The 17,923-nt window shown below is 44.4% G+C and overlaps 1 protein-coding gene across 3 annotated transcripts in view; it reads right to left on the bottom strand.

Moving 5' to 3' along the window:
* LOC135562524 (uncharacterized) overlaps window positions 1–17,691 on the bottom strand; it is a 30,794-nt gene extending 13,103 nt beyond the window's left edge. For all 3 annotated transcript variants that reach the window (XM_065005011.1, XM_065005012.1, XM_065005013.1), the window contains exons 1-3: window positions 17,597–17,691; window positions 9,081–9,276; window positions 8,018–8,146 (exon numbers count right to left, since the gene is read on the bottom strand). In XM_065005011.1, coding sequence (XP_064861083.1) covers window positions 8,018–8,146; window positions 9,081–9,269 — 318 coding nt within the window. In that variant the 5' untranslated portion in view covers window positions 9,270–9,276; window positions 17,597–17,691. The remainder of the gene's footprint in view (window positions 1–8,017; window positions 8,147–9,080; window positions 9,277–17,596) is intronic.
* Between the last annotated feature and the right edge of the window lie 232 nt (window positions 17,692–17,923).

Below are 17,923 nucleotides of genomic sequence, written 5' to 3'. Positions count from 1 at the left end.
CATGTAGTCATGGCTCTATGTAGTACTGTGGAATAGAGTTCCATGTAGTCATGGCTCTATGTAGTACTGTGGAATAGAGTTCCATGTAGTCATGGCTCTATGTAGTACTGTGGAATAGAGTTCCATGTAGTCATGGCTCTATGTAGTACTGTGGAATAGAGTTCCATGTAGTCATGGCTCTATGTAGTACTGTGGAATAGAGTTCCATGTAGTCATGGCTCTATGTAGTACTGTGGAATAGAGTTCCATGTAGTCATGAGTTCTATGTAGTACTGTGGAATAGAGTTCCATGTAGTCATGGCTCTATGTAGTACTGTGGAATAGAGTTCCATGTAGTCATGACTCTATGTAGTACTGTGGAATAGAGTTCCATGTAGTCATGGCTCTATGTAGTACTGTGGAATAGAGTTCCATGTAGTCATGACTCTATGTAGTACTGTGGAATAGAGTTCCATGTAGTCATGGCTCTATGTAGTACTGTGGAATAGAGTTCCATGTAGTCATGACTCTATGTAGTACTGTGGAATAGAGTTCCATGTAGTCATGGCTCTATGTGGTACTGTGGAATAGAGTTCCATGTAGTCATGGCTCTATGTAGTACTGTGGAATAGAGTTCAATGTAGTCATGTCTCTATGTAGTACTGTGGAATAGAGTTCCATGTAGTCATGGCTCTATGTAGTACTGTGGAATAGAGTTCCATGTAGTCATGGCTCTATGTAGTACTGTGGAATAGAGTTCCATGTAGTCATGGCTCTATGTAGTACTGTGGAATAGAGTTCCATGTAGTCATGGCTCTATGTAGTACTGTGCACCTCCCATAGTCTGTTCTAGACTTGGGGACTGTGAAGAGACCTCTGGTGGCATGTCTTGTGGGGTATGTATGGGTGTCCGAGCTGTGTGCCAGTAGTTCAAACAGACAGCTCGGTGCATTCAACATGTCAATACCACAAATAAAAGTAGTGATGAAGTCAAACTCATCCACTATGAGCCAGGAGAGATTGACATGCATATTATTAATATTAGCTCTCTGTGTACATCCAAGGGCCAGCCGTGCTGCCCTGTTCTGAGCCAATTGCAATTTTCCTAAGCCCTTTTTTTGTGGCACCCAACCACACGACTGAACGGTAGTCCAGGTGACAAGACCTGCCTTGTTGATAGTGCTGTTAAGAAGGCAGAGCATCGATTTATTATAGACAGACTTCTCCCCATCTTAGCTACCACTGTATCAATGTTTTGACCATGATAGTTTACAATCTAGTGTTACTCCAGCAGTTTAGTCATCTTAACTTGCTCAATTTCCACATGGTTTATTACAAGATTTAGTTGAGGTTTAGGTGTAGTGAGTGTTTTGTTCCAAATACAATGCTTTTAGTTTTAGAAATATTTAGGACTAACATATTCCTTGCCACCCACTCTGAAACTAACTGTAGCTCTTTGTTAAGTGTTGCAGTCATTTCAGTCACTGTAGTAGCTGACGTGTATAGTGTTGCAGTCATTTCAGTCACTGTAGTAGCTGACGTGTATAGTGTTGAGTGTTGCAGTCATTTCAGTCACTGTAGTAGCTGACGTGTATAGTGTTGAGTGTTGCAGTCATTTCAGTCACTGTAGTAGCTGACGTGTATAGTGTTGCAGTCATTTCAGTCTCTGTAGTAGCTGACGTGTATAGTGTTGAGTGTTGCAGTCATTTCAGTCACTGTAGTAGCTGACGTGTATAGTGTTGAGTGTTGCAGTCATTTCAGTCACTGTAGTAGCTGACGTGTATAGTGTTGAGTGTTGCAGTCATTTCAGTCACTGTAGTAGCTGACGTGTATAGTGTTGAGTGTTGCAGTCATTTCAGCCACTGTAGTAGCTGACGTGTATAGTGTTGAGTCATCCGCATACATAGACACACTGGCTTTACTCAAAGCCAGTGGCATGACGTTAGTAAAAAAATAAAAATGTAAGGGGCCTAGACAGCTGCCCTGGGGAATTCCTGATTCTACCTGGATTATGTTGGGGAGGCTCCCATTATAGAACACCCTCTGTGTAACTCTTTATCCACAATTATAGCAGAGGGTGTAAAGCCAGAACACATACATTTTTCCAGCAGCAGACTTTGATCAATAATGTCAAAAGCTGCACTGTAAGTCTAACAAGACAGCCCCCACAATTATTTTTTAGCAATTTCTCTCAGCTAATCATCAGACTGTGTAAGTGCTGTGCTTGTTGAGTGTCCTTCCCTATAAGCTGAAAATCTGTTGTCAATTTGTTTACTGTAAAATAACATTGTATCTGGTCAAACACTATTTTTTCCAGAAGTTTACTAAGGGTTGGTAACAGGCTGATTGGTCGGCTATTTGAGCCAGTAAAGGAGGCTTTACTATTCTTAGGTAGCAGAATGACTTTAGCCTCCCTCCAGGCCTGAGGGATCACACTTTACTATTCTTAGGTAGAAGAATGACTTTAGCTTCACCTCCCGGGGCGGCAGGGTAGCCTAGTGGTTAGAGTGTTGGACTAGTAACTGGAAGATTGCAAGTTCAAACCCCCGAGCTGAACGACATCTGTCGTTCTGCCCCTGTCTTTCATAATTTGGTCCGATATACTTGGATGTGTCAGCGTTTGTTGCTGGCACGTCACTAGCTGTTCTACAGTGTGTATATAATGGGGGTTTGGATCATCTTGTTTCATAAGTGTACTGACAAGTGACTAAATGATTCCAGCTGCATCGGAAACCAATAGAGGTGTCGACTTCAACTTCTGGATCAATTCATTGTGATATTGATGACATGTATTTGGCTTCAGTCTTACTGCTAAAAAACAAATGATGCAGAGAGTTGGTGTATCATTTGAACTAATGTGCTCTCCAGTAAACATAAAAACAGTAGATTAGACCGATTCAAATTCAAAAAAATAAAAAAAAGAATATAGCAAATAAGTAGACATGGCATGTATTCAAGACCACATTAATTTTGCTCTGGAGACCGAGGTGAGTTTCCACAGCAGTATGCAGGAACAGTAATGACAATGTATGACATACACCAAGTATACCAAACATTAGGAACACCATTCTTAATACTGAGTTGCGTGCTGCCCTTCTCGAGCTGGTCTCCTCCCTTTCATCTACACTGATTGAAGTGGATTTAACAAGAGATATCAATAAGGGGATCAATAGTCTGACCAGGTGAAGGCTCTGGTCATGGAAAGACCGGGGCGGCAGGGTAGCCTAGTGGTTAGAGCGTTGGACTAGTAACCGGAAGGTTGCAAGTTCAAACCCCCGAGCTGACATGGTACAAATCTGTCGTTCTGCCCCTGAACAGGCAGTTAACCCACTGTTCCTAGGCCGTCATTGAAAATAAGAATTTGTTCTTAACTGACTTGCCTAGTTAAATAAAGGTAAAATAATTTTTTAAAAAAGAGCAGGTCTTCTTTATGTTTTGTACACCCGACAGAAGAAAAATATACTACTAATGCTTATAATAAATACTTCAGTTCTACAAAGGGAATACTGGCATATGGTGTGTTTGGGTGTAGCAGTATTGGTGCAGAATATGAGATGTCTCACAGACACGCATTAGCTAGCTAGCGAGTACATTTGAGGTATAACAAACACAGCTAGCTAGTTAAACTTGGCTTGTAGTGGTTCTAGCAAGCCCCGTTATGGCCGAATTGATCACCAAATTGTACTGGACAACACTACCTCAGTTAAGAGATTATACGGGTAGCTAGCGGCCGACAGCAAAACAATTTATCCTCCTGAGTCCTGGTCCAGCTGGTCTAGGGCTGCTGCTGGTCTAGGCTGCTGCTGCTTGCTGGTGTAGGCTGCTGCTGCTGGTCTAGGCTGCTGCTTGCTGGTCTAGGCTGCTGCTGCTTGCTGGTCTAGGCTGCCGCTGCTTGCTGGTCTAGGCTGCCGCTGCTTGCTGGTCTAGGCTGCCGCTGCTTGCTGGTCTAGGCTGCTGCTGTTTGCTGGTCTAGGCTGGCTGCTTGCTGGTCTAGGCTGCTGCTGCTTGCTGGTCTAGGCTGCCGCTGCTTGCTGGTCTAGGCTGCTGCTGCTTGCTGGTCTAGGCTGCTGCTGCTTGCTGGTCCAGCTGGTGCTGCTTGCTGGTCTAGGCTACTTGCTGGTCTAGGCTGCTTGCTGGTCTAGGCTACTTGCTGGTCTAGGCTGCTTGCTGGTCTAGGCTGCCGCTGCTTGCTGGCCGCTGCTTGCTGGTCTGCTGGTCTAGGCTACTTGCTGGCTGTCTAGGCTGCTGCTGGTCTAGGCCTGGTCTAGGGCTGCTGCTGGTCCAGCTGGTCTAGGCTACTTGCTGGTCTAGGCTGCTTGCTGGTCTAGGCTGCTGCTGCTTGCTGGTCTAGGCTGCTGCTGCTTGCTGGTCCAGCTGGTGCTGCTTGCTGGTCTAGGCTGCTGCTGCTTGCTGGTCTAGGCTGCTGCTGCTTGCTGGTCTAGGCTGCTGCTGCTTGCTGGTCCAGCTGGTGCTGCTTGCTGGTCTAGGCTGCTGCTGCTTGCTGGTCTAGGCTGCTGCTGCTTGCTGGTCTAGGCTGCTGCTGCTTGCTGGTCCAGCTGGTGCTGCTTGCTGGTCTAGGCTGCTGCTGCTTGCTGGTCCAGCTGCTGCTGCTTGCTGGTCTAGGCTGCTGCTGCTTGCTGGTCTAGGCTGCTGCTGCTTGCTGGTCTAGGCTGCTGCTGGTCCAGCTGGTGCTGCTTGCTGGTCTAGGCTGCTGCTGTCTAGGCTTGCTGGTCTAGGCTGCTGCTGCTTGCTGGTCTAGGCTGCTTGCTGTCCAGCTCTGCAATTATTTTACTTGCTGGTCTAGGCTGCTTCTGGTCAACTCCTCTCCAGTGCTTGCTGGTCTAGTCTAGCTCAAATGAATTGCTGGTATAGGCTATGCTGCTATGTAAAATAACATTTAAAAATGGCTACTTGCTGGTCTAGGCTGCTGCTGGTCTCTTCATGGAAAGAGGCTGCTGCTGCTTGCTGGTCTAGGCCATTTGTGCTGGTCCAGCTAATTATTTAGTCATCTTGGCTAGACAGTGAACTTGCTGAACTAGCTACTTGCTGGTCTAGGCTGCTTTGGAAAAGCCTGATTTCGATGGTGGGAACCAGCTGATGCTGCTTGCTGGTCAGGCTGCTGTCTTTACAAAGCCAGCTGGGCAATGCTGGTCAAGGCTGATATGCTATAGGCTGTCCTGGCAGCTGAACTTGCTGGTGAGACTACTTTTTTATTTTTTTGCTTTCACTGCCGCTTTATTTAACTTGCTGGTAGGCAAGTTGAGAACAAGTTCTGGTTTAGGCTGCTGCTGCTTGCTGGTCTAGGCTGGCCAAGCTGGCAAGGCTGCTTGCTGGTCTAGGCTGCCGCACTTGCTGGTTGCTGCATGGAGTAAAACAAACTTGCTGGTCAATAATGCTGTAGAAACTAGGCTGGCTTGCTGGTCTAGGCTGCTGCTGCTTGCTGGTCTAGGCTGCTGCTGCTTGCTGGTCTAGGCTGCTGCTGCTTGCTGGTCTAGGCTGCCGCTGCTTGCTGGTCTCGCAATTATTTTTCTCGCCGTCTCAACTCCTCTCCAGTGTATTCTAGCTCAAATGAATGGTAGTTATGCTGGAAGAATGTAAAATAAATTTAAAAAAATGGTGCAAAGGAGCAAAATCTTCATGGAAAGAAAATACAGTTGGGAAAGTAGCAGCCATTTGTAGCTAATTATTTAGTCATCTTGGATAGACAGTGAACCTGTGAACTAGTACCGGCCCGTTTTGAAAAGCCTGATTTCGATGGTGGGAACAAGGGATGTATATGGCTCCCGGCAGGCTGTAGTCTTTACAAAGCCAGGGGGACAATGAGTCAACCTAGATATGCTATAATGTCCTGGCAGATAGGAACATCGTTGAGACTATTTTTTATTTTTTTATTTCACCTTTATTTAACCAGGTAGGCAAGTTGAGAACAAGTTCTCATTTACAATTGCGACCTGGCCAAGATAAAGCAAAATTAGTTGAAACGACACAGAGTTACACATGGAGTAAAACAAACATACAGTCAATAATACAGTAAAAAAACAAGTCTATATACAATGTGAGCAAATTAGGTGAGAAGGGAGGTAAAGGCAAAAAAGGCCATGGTGGAGAAAAGTAAATACAATATAGCATCTTAAAACACTGGAATGGTAGTTTTGCAATGGAAGAATGTGCAAAGTAGAAATAAAAATAATACTATTTCAAAGGATACAAATAAATAAATAAATTAAATACAGTTGGGAAAGAGGTAGTTGTTTGGGCTAAATTATAGGTGGGCTTTACAACTGGTCAAAGTATGTCATTTGGAAGTTTGACAGTTGGTGCTTAAAGCTAGTGAGGGAGATAAGTGTTTCCAATTTAAGAGATTTTTGTAGACTAGACTAGTCCCAAGGCTCTATTGAACAAGGACAGCCATATCTACTAGTGTGATTGTGCAATCGGCGAAACACAAAAGCCACCATAATTTCTATTAAAACATGACTATTCATTTTTTTTTTTTATCCGACAGCAGGCTCAATCAACCAATGACATCTCCCGGTGCAAAAATAGTGAATAATTATGTCTGAAACACCCCCGCATAATTATGTAGGGAGACGAGAAAAACACTAGGTGTAAAGTTCGCCTTTAATATTAACAGAATTAAACATTTCCCCAAATGTAGGCTAAATTGACTCAAACAGGAGTGGAGAAACATGATTTCTTTCAGCATCTTGAGAGAATACGAATGCGCAGTTAGCACCTCTACAGACGGTCTACATCTTCATCAGCATCATATAAGCCGATACTATTTCAACCACATACAAATATTCATCCAAGCCAAACTGAAATCTTATCAGAAGCACGTTGGGTTGTTTTCACAGCTTTTCTATTTCCTTTACAACTGGTCAAAATGATGTCATTTGGAAGTTTGGCACAGAAACGTATTGCATTTTCTCCCCGGTCCCTAAACACCCTCTAAAGAAGCAGAGGTGACAGAACTTTACCGACGTCAACTATGTCAACTACGAGCCATTCTATTGGCTTATGGAATTCTGTTGAGCAAAAGGTTGTCTTCTAGGGCAACATATAATGACTGAAGAGAAGCTGCATGTATCTAATTAGGAGTTAACAAGTTAACTAACTAAAGTCTACTAAAATATCAGAAACTATAAGCAGAAACATATCCTGCACTCCCCTGTCCAAAAATCATTCCCCCGGTTCTGACTGTAGCCCACAGAGCGGTTCTGACTGTAGCCTGCAGAGCGGTTCTGACTGTAGCCTACAGAGCGGTTCTGACTGTAGCCCACAGAGCGGTTCTGACTGTAGCCTACAGAGCGGTTCTGACTGTAGCCCGCAGAGCGGTTCAGAGCGGTTCTGACTGTAGCCTGCAGAGCGGTTCTGACTGTAGCCTGCAGAGCGGTTCTGACTGTAGCCCGCAGAGCGGTTCTGACTGTAGCCCGCAGAGCGGTCGCAGAGCGGTTCTGACTGTAGCCCACAGAGCGGTTCTGACTGTAGCCCACAGAGCGGTTCTGACTGTAGCCTACAGAGCGGTTCTGACTGTAGCCCACAGAGCGGTTCTGACTGTAGCCCACAGAGCGGTTCTGACTGTAGCCTACAGAGCGGTTCTGACTGTAGCCTACAGAGCGGTTCTGACTGTAGCCCACAGAGCGGTTCTGACTGTAGCCCACAGAGCGGTTCTGACTGTAGCCCGCAGAGCGGTTCTGACTGTAGCCTGCAGAGCGGTTCTGACTGTAGCCTGCAGAGCGGTTCTGACTGTAGCCTGCAGAGCGGTTCTGACTGTAGCCTACAGAGCGGTTCTGACTGTAGCCTGCAGAGCGGTTCTGACTAGCCTGCAGAGCGGTTCTGACTGTAGCCTACAGAGCGGTTCTGACTGTAGCCCACAGAGCGGTTCTGACTGTAGCCTGCAGAGCGTCTTCTATATTAGCAGGTTGGGGTCAGACGCTTCAGATTTTTACTTGATCACATACAGGGTTGCGGATGGGTTATTAGCAATTGCGGTGCAGGAAAAAGCAGAGGCACCGCTACGGTCAGTGTCTCCTACCTGGTACACTCCCCCGATGTGGCTGCGTGCGCTGCGTGTGAGCTGGCAGACAGCGTTGGTCTTCTGATTGGCCTGCAGACTCTCCCAGGTGGGGTCAGGGGTCAGCTCAGGGTCTGGCAGTGAGTTGGTCTGGAGGAACAATGCACCACTTTTTATTGGCCATTATCGGACAGGACGATAGGATTATTATCTTAGCAGCCCGACACACACACACACACACACACACACACACACACACACAATAAAACATTAAGAACACAGTATGATCCCTTATTGATGTCACTTGTTAAATACACTTCAAAAATCTGTGTAGATGAAGGGGAGGAGACATGTAAATGAAGGGGAGGGGCCATGTAAATGAAGGGGATGAGACATGTAAATGAGGGCAAAGGAGGATTTTTTAAGCCTTGAGAATTGGATTGTGTTCGTGTGTCATTTAGAGGGTGAATTGACAAAAGACGTCAGTGCCTTTGAACGGGGTAATGGTAGTAGGTGCCAGGAGCACCGGTTTGGTGTCAAGAACTGCAACGCTGCTGGGTTTTTCACACAAGTTTTCTGTGTGTACCAAGGATGGTCCACCACCCAAATGACATCCAGCCAACTTGACACAACTGTGGGAATCATTGGAGTCAACATGGACCAGCACCCCTGTGGAACGCTTTCGACACCTTGTAGAGTCCATGCCCCGACAAAATGAGGCTGAGGGCAAGGGGGGGGCACCTTCATGTTTTGTACATTCAGTGGCACTTGACACAACTGTGGGAAGCATTGGAGTCAACATGGACCAGCATCCCTGTGGAACGCTTTAGAGTCCATGCCCTGACAAACCGAAGCTGTTCTCAGGGCAACTCAATATTAGGAAGGTGTTCTTATAATGTTTTGTAAACTCAGTGTACACACAGACTCTGGACAGAGAGGGGTTAGTTGCTTTGCTTAAGGTCCCAATGGCAGGAGATGTTATCTAGGATGAGGTCTTTCTATGTATCCCAAATTACTCTGGTCAAAAGTAGTGAACTAAATAGGGAGCCATTGAGGACGTGTGCAGCTTGATTCACACTCTTACCTGTACAGAGCGCAGCGGAAGCCTCCTCTTCAGAGACATGCGGAGGGAGTTGAGAGAGGAGGAGGAGCGTAGCTTCCTGAAGCGGTCAGGGGGGGGTGCCTCAGGGGAGCTGGACTCGCCGCCGTCTGACTCCTCCAGGACGCTGTGAGCCCTCCACACCGCCACGCCACTCATCACCGACGACGACATGCTGAAGCTGGCCAATCAGGGAGGGAAGAGGAAGAGATCAGGGCTGTGTTCAGCAGTACACACACACACAACAATGTAGAGCGTTCAGATAGAAATGTAGAACAAGCATCAAAATGTAAAATATAAGCACATAATAAAAACTGGTGCCCATCTTTCCATTGTGGGATGAAATTCTGCACAACAGATGGCTGAGGTCACTTAAACACGCCTGGGGGGGAAAAACGGTGGTTTTGGAGTGAACTAGAAAGCACTGCAAAACAAAGTCCATCTGAAGATTATGACGTGGTCTGTGATCCTAAAAGGGAATGCTTGAGTGTCTCGGATGGTATTTTAGAGTCTCAAATGGTATGAGCGCGCCCAACCTGTAAAGGTCTGTTGGTCCCGAGTCAGTAGTTTGTTCTAGGCACATACCATGACCCCGGAAACCTCTTGCAACAATTGTGCACCGGGGCCTCCCACGCTTTCTATTCTGGTTAGAGCCAGTTTGCGCTGTTCTGTGAAGGGAGTAGTACACAGCATTGTACCAGATCGTCAATTTCTTGGCAATTTCTCGCATGGAAAAGCCTTCAATTCTCAGAACAAGAATAGACTGACGAGTTTCAGAAGAAAGTTCTTTGTTTTCTGGTCATTTCGAGCCTGTAATCGAACCCACAAATGCTGATGCTCCAGATACTCAACTAGTCTAAAGAAGGACAGTTTTATTGCTTCTTTAACCAGAACAACAGTTTTCAGCTGTGCTAACATAATTGCAAAAGGGTTTTCTAATGATCAATTAGCTTTTAAAATTATGAACTTGGATTAGCTACCACAACGTAGACGAATAGTCCCCACGATATGCAACTGTTCAGGGAAGTCAGGAACCAATACACGCAGTCAGTCAAGAAAGCTAAGGCCAGCTTCTTCAGGCAGAAGTTTGCATCCTGTAGCTCCAACTCCAAAAAGTTCTGGGACACTGTGAAGTCCATGGAGAACAAGAGCACCTCCTCCCAGCTGCCCACTGCACTGAGGCTAGGTAACACAGTCACCACCGATAAATCCATGATTATCGAAAACTTCAACAAGCATTTCTCAACGACTGGCCATGCCTTCCTCCTGGCTACTCCAACCTCGGCCAACAGCTCCGCCCCCCCCGCAGCTACTCGCCCAAGCCTCTCCAGGTTATCCTTTACCCAAATCCAGATAGCAGATGTTCTGAAAGAGCTGCAAAACCTGGACCCGTACAAATCAGCTGGGCTTGACAATCTGGACCCTCTATTTCTGAAACTATCCGCCGCCATTGTCGCAACCCCTATTACCAGCCTGTTCAACCTCTCTTTCATATCGTCTGAGATCCCCAAGGATTGGAAAGCTGCCGCAGTCACCCCCCTCTTCAAAGGGGGAGACACCCTGGACCCAAAATGTTACAGACCTATATCCATCCTGCCCTGCCTATCTAAGGTCTTCGAAAGCCAAGTCAACAAACAGGTCACTGACCATCTCGAATCCCACCGTACCTTCTCCGCTATGCAATCTGGTTTCCGAGCCGGTCACGGGTGCACCTCAGCCACGCTCAAGGTACTAAACGATATCATAACTGCCATCGATAAAAGACAGTACTGTGCAGCCGTCTTCATCAACATGGCCAAGGCTTTCGACTCTGTCAATCACCATATTCTTATCGGTAGACTCAGTAGCCTCGGTTTTTCTAATGACTGCCTTGCCTGGTTCACCAACTACTTTGCAGACAGAGTTCAGTGTATCAAATCGGAGGGCATGTTGTCTTGTCCTCTGGCAGTCTCTATGGGGGTGCCACAGGGTTCAATTCTCGGGCCGAATCTTTTCTCTGTATATATCAATGATTCCCTGATCCACCTCTACGCAGACGACACCATTCTGTATACTTCTGGCCCTTCCTTGGACACTGTGCTATCTAACCTCCAAACGAGCTTCAAAGCCATACAACACTCCTTCCGTGGCCTCCAACTGCTCTTAAACGCTAGTAAAACCAAATATATGCTTTTCAACCGTTCGCTGCCTGCACCCGCACGCCCGACTAGCATCACCACCCTGGATGGTTCCGACCTAGAATATGTGGACATCTATAAGTACCTAGGTGTCTGGCTAGACTGTAAACTCTCCTTCCAGACTCATATCAAACATCTCCAATCTAAAATCAAATCTAGAGTCGGCTTTCTATTCCGCAACAAAGTCTCCTTCACTCACGCCGCCAAACTTACCCTAGTAAAATGGACTATCAACAGATCCTCGACTTCGGCGATGTCATCTACAAAATAGCTTCCAATACTCTACTCATCAAACTGGATGCAGTTTATCACAGTGCCATCCGTTTATCACAGCTGGCCCTCGCTACATATTCGTCGCCAGACCCACTGGCTCCAGGTCATCTACAAGTCCATGCTAGGTAAAGCTCCGCCTTATCTCAGTTCACTGGTCACGATGGCAACACCCACCCGTAGCACGCGCTCCAGCAGGTGTATCTCACTGATCATCCCTAAAGCCAACACCTCATTTGGCCGCCTTTCGTTCCAGTTCTAGGCTGCCTGTGACTGGAATGAATTGCAAAAATCGCTGAAGTTGGAGACTTTTATCTCCCTCACCAACTTCAAACATCTGCTATCTGAGCAGCTAACCGATCGCTGCAGCTGTACATAGTCTATCGGTAAATAGCCCACCCAATTTTACCTACCGCATCCCCATACTGTTTATATTTATTTACTTTTCTGCTCTTTTATACACCAGTATCTCTACCTGCACATGACCATCTGATCATTTATCACTCCAGTGTTAATCTGCTAAATTGTAATTATTCGCCTACCTCCTCATGCCTTTTGCACACATTGTATATAGACTCTTTTTTTCTCCTGTGTTATTGACTTGTTTATTGTTGTTTATTGTTTATTGTTTACTCCATGTGTAACTCTGTGTTGTTGTCTGTTCACACTGCTATGCTTTATCTTGGCCAGGTCGCAGTTGCAAATGAGAACTTGTTCTCAACTAGCTTACCTGGTTAAATAAAGGTGAAATAAATAAAACGTGCCATTGGAACACAAGAGTGATGGTTGCTGATAATGGGCCTCTGTACGCCTATGTAGATATTCCATTAAAAACCAGCCATTTCCAGCTACCATAGTCATTTACAACATTAGCAAGGCCTACACTGTATTTCGGATCAATTGGATGTTATTTTTAATTGTGTTTCTTTGAAACAAACTAACTTTTGAACGGTAGTGTATATGTTTATTTTATTTTATATTTTTTATTTATTTTATTTTATTACACGAGACACCTGTCTGATTTGGTCTCTGGACAAATCCATTGAGGAGGCCGCAGTGATGACAATCAAATGGGGACTGTGGCTCAGATACACAAGGTACATCAGAATGTGTCCTCTCCTGCAATTTCATGGGTATACATATTGTTTCATAACTTTTGTGTGGCAGGTAGCCTAGTGGTTAGAGTGGAGGGGCGGCAGGTAGCCTAGTGGTTAGAGTGGAGGGACGGCAGGTAGCCTAGTGGTTAGAGTGGAGGGGCGGCAGGTAGACTAGTGGTTAGAGTGTTGGGCCAGTAACCGAAAGGTGGCTGGATCAAATGCCTGAGTTGACAAGGTCGTTCTGCCCCTGAACAAGGCAGTTTGCCCACTGTTCCCTGGTAGGCTGTTATTTGTTCTTAACTGACTTTGCCTAGTTAAATAAAAGGTTAAAAAAATAATTTAAAAATTAGTTGCAGTGTCTATTAATTTGCCGTTAATTCACAATTTCTAAATCTGCAATGTTTATTTACGTTCATTTCTGTTAATGCATTCAATATATTAGTTATTTAACATTGTCAGATTGGAAATGTGTTTTGCAGAACTCATAACACTTCTGAGAAACAAGCTTGTTTATTTCACTCCATTTATGAGTTGTCAATTTATTGGCCGTCTTTTGTTTGAAATGCTCCTGTCAATGTAAGGACGCATATAGAAGTAAGACTAGGCTACCTGGCCTGCGCGCAACTGTAGGCCTATAACATGTGTCCATTTGGGGATGTCTGATAGTTTTTCTGATTGTCTTAACACACCACCACTAAAGAGCTGTGAGTCTTTCTGGGTATGTCTCTAAGAGCTATGAGTCTTCCTGGGTCAGTCTCTAAGAGCTGTGAGTCTTTCTGGGCCAGTCTCTAAGAGCTGTGAGTCTTCCTGGGTCAGTCTCTAAGAGCTGTGAGTCTTTATGGGTCAGTCTCTAAGAGCTGTGAGTCTTCCTGGGTCAGTCTCTAAGAGCTGTGAGTCTTCCTGGGTCAGTCTCCAAGAGCTGTGAGTCTTCCTGGGTCAGTCTCCAAGAGCTGTGAGTCTTCCTGGGTCAGTCTCTAAGAGCGGTGAGTCTTTCTGGTCAGTCTCTAAGAGCTGTGAGTCTTTCTGGGTCAGTCTCTAAGAGCTGTGAGTCTTCCTGGGTCAGTCTCTAAGAGCTGTGAGTCTTCCTGGGTCAGTCTCTAAGAGCTGTGAGTCTTTCTGGGTCAGTCTCTAAGAGCTGTGAGCCTTCCTGGGTCAGTCTCTAAGAGCTGTGAGTCTTCCTGGGTCAGTCTCTAAGAGCTGTGAGTCTTCCTGGGTCAGTCTCTAAGAGCTGTGAGAGGTGATGTCTGATAGTGTTTCTGATTGTCTTAACACACCACCACTAATGAGCTGTGGAGTTTCTCAAAATCATATTTTTCTTCACCTGAAACAGCGAGTAAACAAAGTGTGTTTTTAGGATCAATTGAGATGTTCATCAAAGTATTTGAACAATATTTCCAGCTCTCTCCCTTTCGATAACCACTCAGCATGAAAGGAAGAAATGTAATGTTCTGATCCAGGGAAACATCGTAGAATACCTGATTACTTCTTATCCCTTTTGCACAAATAGCCTGCAGCTGTGTCTGTCCCAAAGCTCACTGGCTTGGGAAACTGAGGGCCCAGAATATTATACAATGTTTCAAGTTCGTTGCATACAGGCCATGCATAGCCAATGTGGTTTATAGGATATGTATTTATTTTCATCAGGTACCATTCAAATAAAACCCAGCCCTGAGTTTTCTACCTGCGGGCTGCAATGTTATGCATTGGCTTTATGTAGGCCATTTTTACATAGTTGGAAATGAAAGTTACTTTTAGATTTCAATAATTGTCATTTAGATTGTATGTGGTTAGTCTACAGTCTATGATTGATATAAAAAGACTAGTATAAAAATTAAAATTAAACTGTTCCACGAAAATGTGCATATGAAAATCGTAACTGGCAGGTAGATTAGTGGAAATAGTAAGATAAATTGTCACTCCAAATGGAAAAGGTTTCCGACCCTTTTGGTGTAGCCTGTTACCAACAACAGCAGGAACACAAAGCCAGAATGGAAAAGGTTTCCTTGGTGTAGCCTGTTACCAACAACATCAGGAACACAAAGCCAAATGGAAAAGGTTTCCGACCCTTTTGGTGTAGCCTGTTACCAACAACAGCAGGAACACAAAGCCAGAATGGAAAAGGTTTCCTTGGTGTAGCCTGTTACCAACAACATCAGGAACACAAAGCCAGAATGGAAAAGGTTTCCGACCCTTGGTGTAGCCTGTTACCAACTACATCAGGAACACAAAGCCAGAATGGAAAAGGTTTCCGACCCTTGGTGTAGCCTGTTACCAACTACATCAGGAACACAAAGCCAGAATGGAAAAGGTTTCCGACCCTTGGTGTAGCCTGTTACCAACAACAGCAGGAGCACAAAGCCAGAATGGAAAAGGTTTCCCTTGGTGTAGCCTGTTACCAACTACATCAGGAACACAAAGCCAGAATGGAAAAGGTTTCCTTGGTGTAGCCTGTTACCAACTACATCAGGAACACAAAGCCAGAATGGAAAAGGTTTCCGACCCCTTGGTGTAGCCTGTTACCAACAACATCAGGAACACAAAGCCAGAATGGAAAAGGTTTCCTTGGTGTAGCCTTTTACCAACTACATCAGGAACACAAAGCCAGAATCTGCAAAGGCCAGCTGCTGCAGCAGGAGGGTCAGGAACAGGTTCTGGTTATATTGATCTCTGCAGCAGGAGGGTCAGGAACAGGTTCTGGCTATATTGATCTCTGCAGCAGGAGGGTCAGGAACAGGTTCTGGTTATATTGATCTCTGCAGCAGGAGGGTCAGGAACAGGTTCTGGTTATATTGATCTCTGGCTCCCTCTTGAGTCATTTGTGTGTGTTAATTATTTAATCAAACCGCGCGCTTAAAGCGTCAGACAATTTCAGTACCTAGTTGATTGTATTATAGACACACCCCGTGTTGAACATGGAAAAAAAGACCCGTTTTAAAATGGACCAATTGATTGAAATTGGTCGTAAACACTACTACTCGATCAAGACCCACCGCCAGGTTATACCCCCCCACTTACTTCTAAAACCACAGTGTACCCTGCTAAACTCAGTCACGACTTGCGAACTTTGCAGGTGTTTCTGATTAATAAACAATGCCATGCTGGTGGGTGGTACCATTCAAATAAAACCCAGCCCTGAGTTTACATTTGTTGCACAATGTTGTCAGTCAACATGTAAGCGTTCAAGTTGAAGTGTGATATATTTGGACTCGAAGTGTTAACCGAACTGCCAGCGTCTTGCCAATGAGGGGGTTTGGTTCATTTCGCCCGGGTGTCCATGTAGGCGTGTTTTGCACCAGGTAAACGTTGATTACATTAGATAGCTGGCACACTCCTGGGTACGAGCCAGGTGCCCGGTTCAAAGCCCACAGTGATGTCGGCTCGAAACAAAGTGATGTAGGAGCATGTGGAGTAATGAGTAGGATTCTGTGTTTTCCACATGGAAAAGTGATTGTTTTTCAGCACACTCTGCATCCCCAAATGAAAACGAGTTTTTTTATTATTAAAAAATGATATATGTTTTTTTTCTGGACGTTGCACCATGCTGCCTTGTTGACAAAATGACTGAGAGGCGCAGATTACTGTTCCATTTCAGTAAGTGGCTTTTCCCTCCACGCTTTCGCCCGATGACGTAACGAGCCCGCGGCTCAGCGTAATCGAATCATCCCACTGACGTATCGTCTCTGGTGTGGGTGTTTAATACCAGGAACGTTTTGAAAAAGGAATGTAAAGACTACAAAGTTGCCTGCCATAATGTCAGATCGTGACATGTGAATTCAAATACATTTGTACCTGACCAAATTCCTGTCCCGCAAAAAATGAACGCATTGCAAAAAATGTGTGAACCAGAAAAAGGCTCTCCTCACTATCCATTGTTCCTGCAGTGAGGGCTTACAAAGCTTCAGATAATGTTTTTATAACGTTGTGCCAATTATCGTTGTATGGAGCTAAAACAAACAAACAGTAGTAGCAGTATGCATCTCAGGGAGCCAAATAAACGGCTGTTTCACCGACGCAATTCGGTTACCGAAAATCGCCAAAAAAAAAGAGCCGTTCGCTCCGGTATCTGCTGGAGCCTTACCTTATTTAAGCGTTTTGTCTCTGAAAAGGAGTCAACTCAAGTTTGCATTGTTTACATTTCGTCATGCCGTTCACAACCGCCCGGTTATGCTGCTTTTTTTGGGCTTGCCCCAACAATATATTACAGTACCCAGTTAACTGACGTTACAATATATTATAATTACAATATATTATGTAATATATTGTATAATATATTACAGTATATTACAGTACCCAGTTAACTAACGTTACAATATATTACAGTACCCAGTTAACTAACGTTACAATATATTACAGTACCCAGTTAACTAACGTTACAATATAATATATTACAGTACCCAGTTAACTAACGTTACAATATATTACAGTACCCAGTTAACTAACGTTACAATATATTATAATTACAATATATTATGTAATATATTGTATAATATATTACAGTACCCAGTTAACTAACGTTACAATATATTATAATATATATATTATGTAATATATTGTATAATATATTACAGCACCCAGTTAACTAACATTACCTACTGTAGTAATTTCACATGCTAGTTAACATCCCAATAACCATATCAACAAAATGTAGCTATCTTAAGTTAACTAGCTAGATACTTTGTTCTAATTTTGAATTCGCTAACCTTGCTATTAACTGACTTGCCTAGTTAAATAAAGGTTAAATAAAATATTTTAATAAAAATACTAGCAGCTTCGGATTAGCTAGTTAGCAAGCAGACAAAGTTAACATTATTAGCTAGCTGACGTAAAACTCTCTGAATGCCTGCTTCTTCTTTTTTTTATAGCTAAATCGTCCTTTGAACGAGGTGAATAGGTTATCTTTTTCTGTCAAACTCATTTATGATACACAATGAAGTACTTTATATTCGATAATATCTACCTTATAAAGTTGTTTGTTCCCTCTCTGTGTGTCTCCTGGAGAAACGTCTAACTGTAGTAGTCAACGGGAAGTCTTTCTGTGTTTGAATTTGGCGGTGGACGCGCTCCCCAACTACAGACCCTCAGTGCTATCTGATTGGTCGACGCTGTCCCGAGTGGTCCCAAACTTCCCCGAATTAATTACAAATTCGGTTCCTAGCTCCTTGCTTTAGTTCCTACTCTACTGATATCTGCTGTATTTTAAAATATATTCAAAATATATTTAAAAAACTGGCGGATAATGTGACTTTATAACAGTGATAGCTGGCTCGGACGGAATCTCTACCAT

This window comes from Oncorhynchus nerka, linkage group LG19 (genome assembly GCF_034236695.1).
Source record: "Oncorhynchus nerka isolate Pitt River linkage group LG19, Oner_Uvic_2.0, whole genome shotgun sequence".
In the NCBI taxonomy this organism is placed as follows: domain Eukaryota; kingdom Metazoa; phylum Chordata; class Actinopteri; order Salmoniformes; family Salmonidae; genus Oncorhynchus; species Oncorhynchus nerka.
This window is presented reverse-complemented; position numbering and strand designations above follow the sequence as displayed.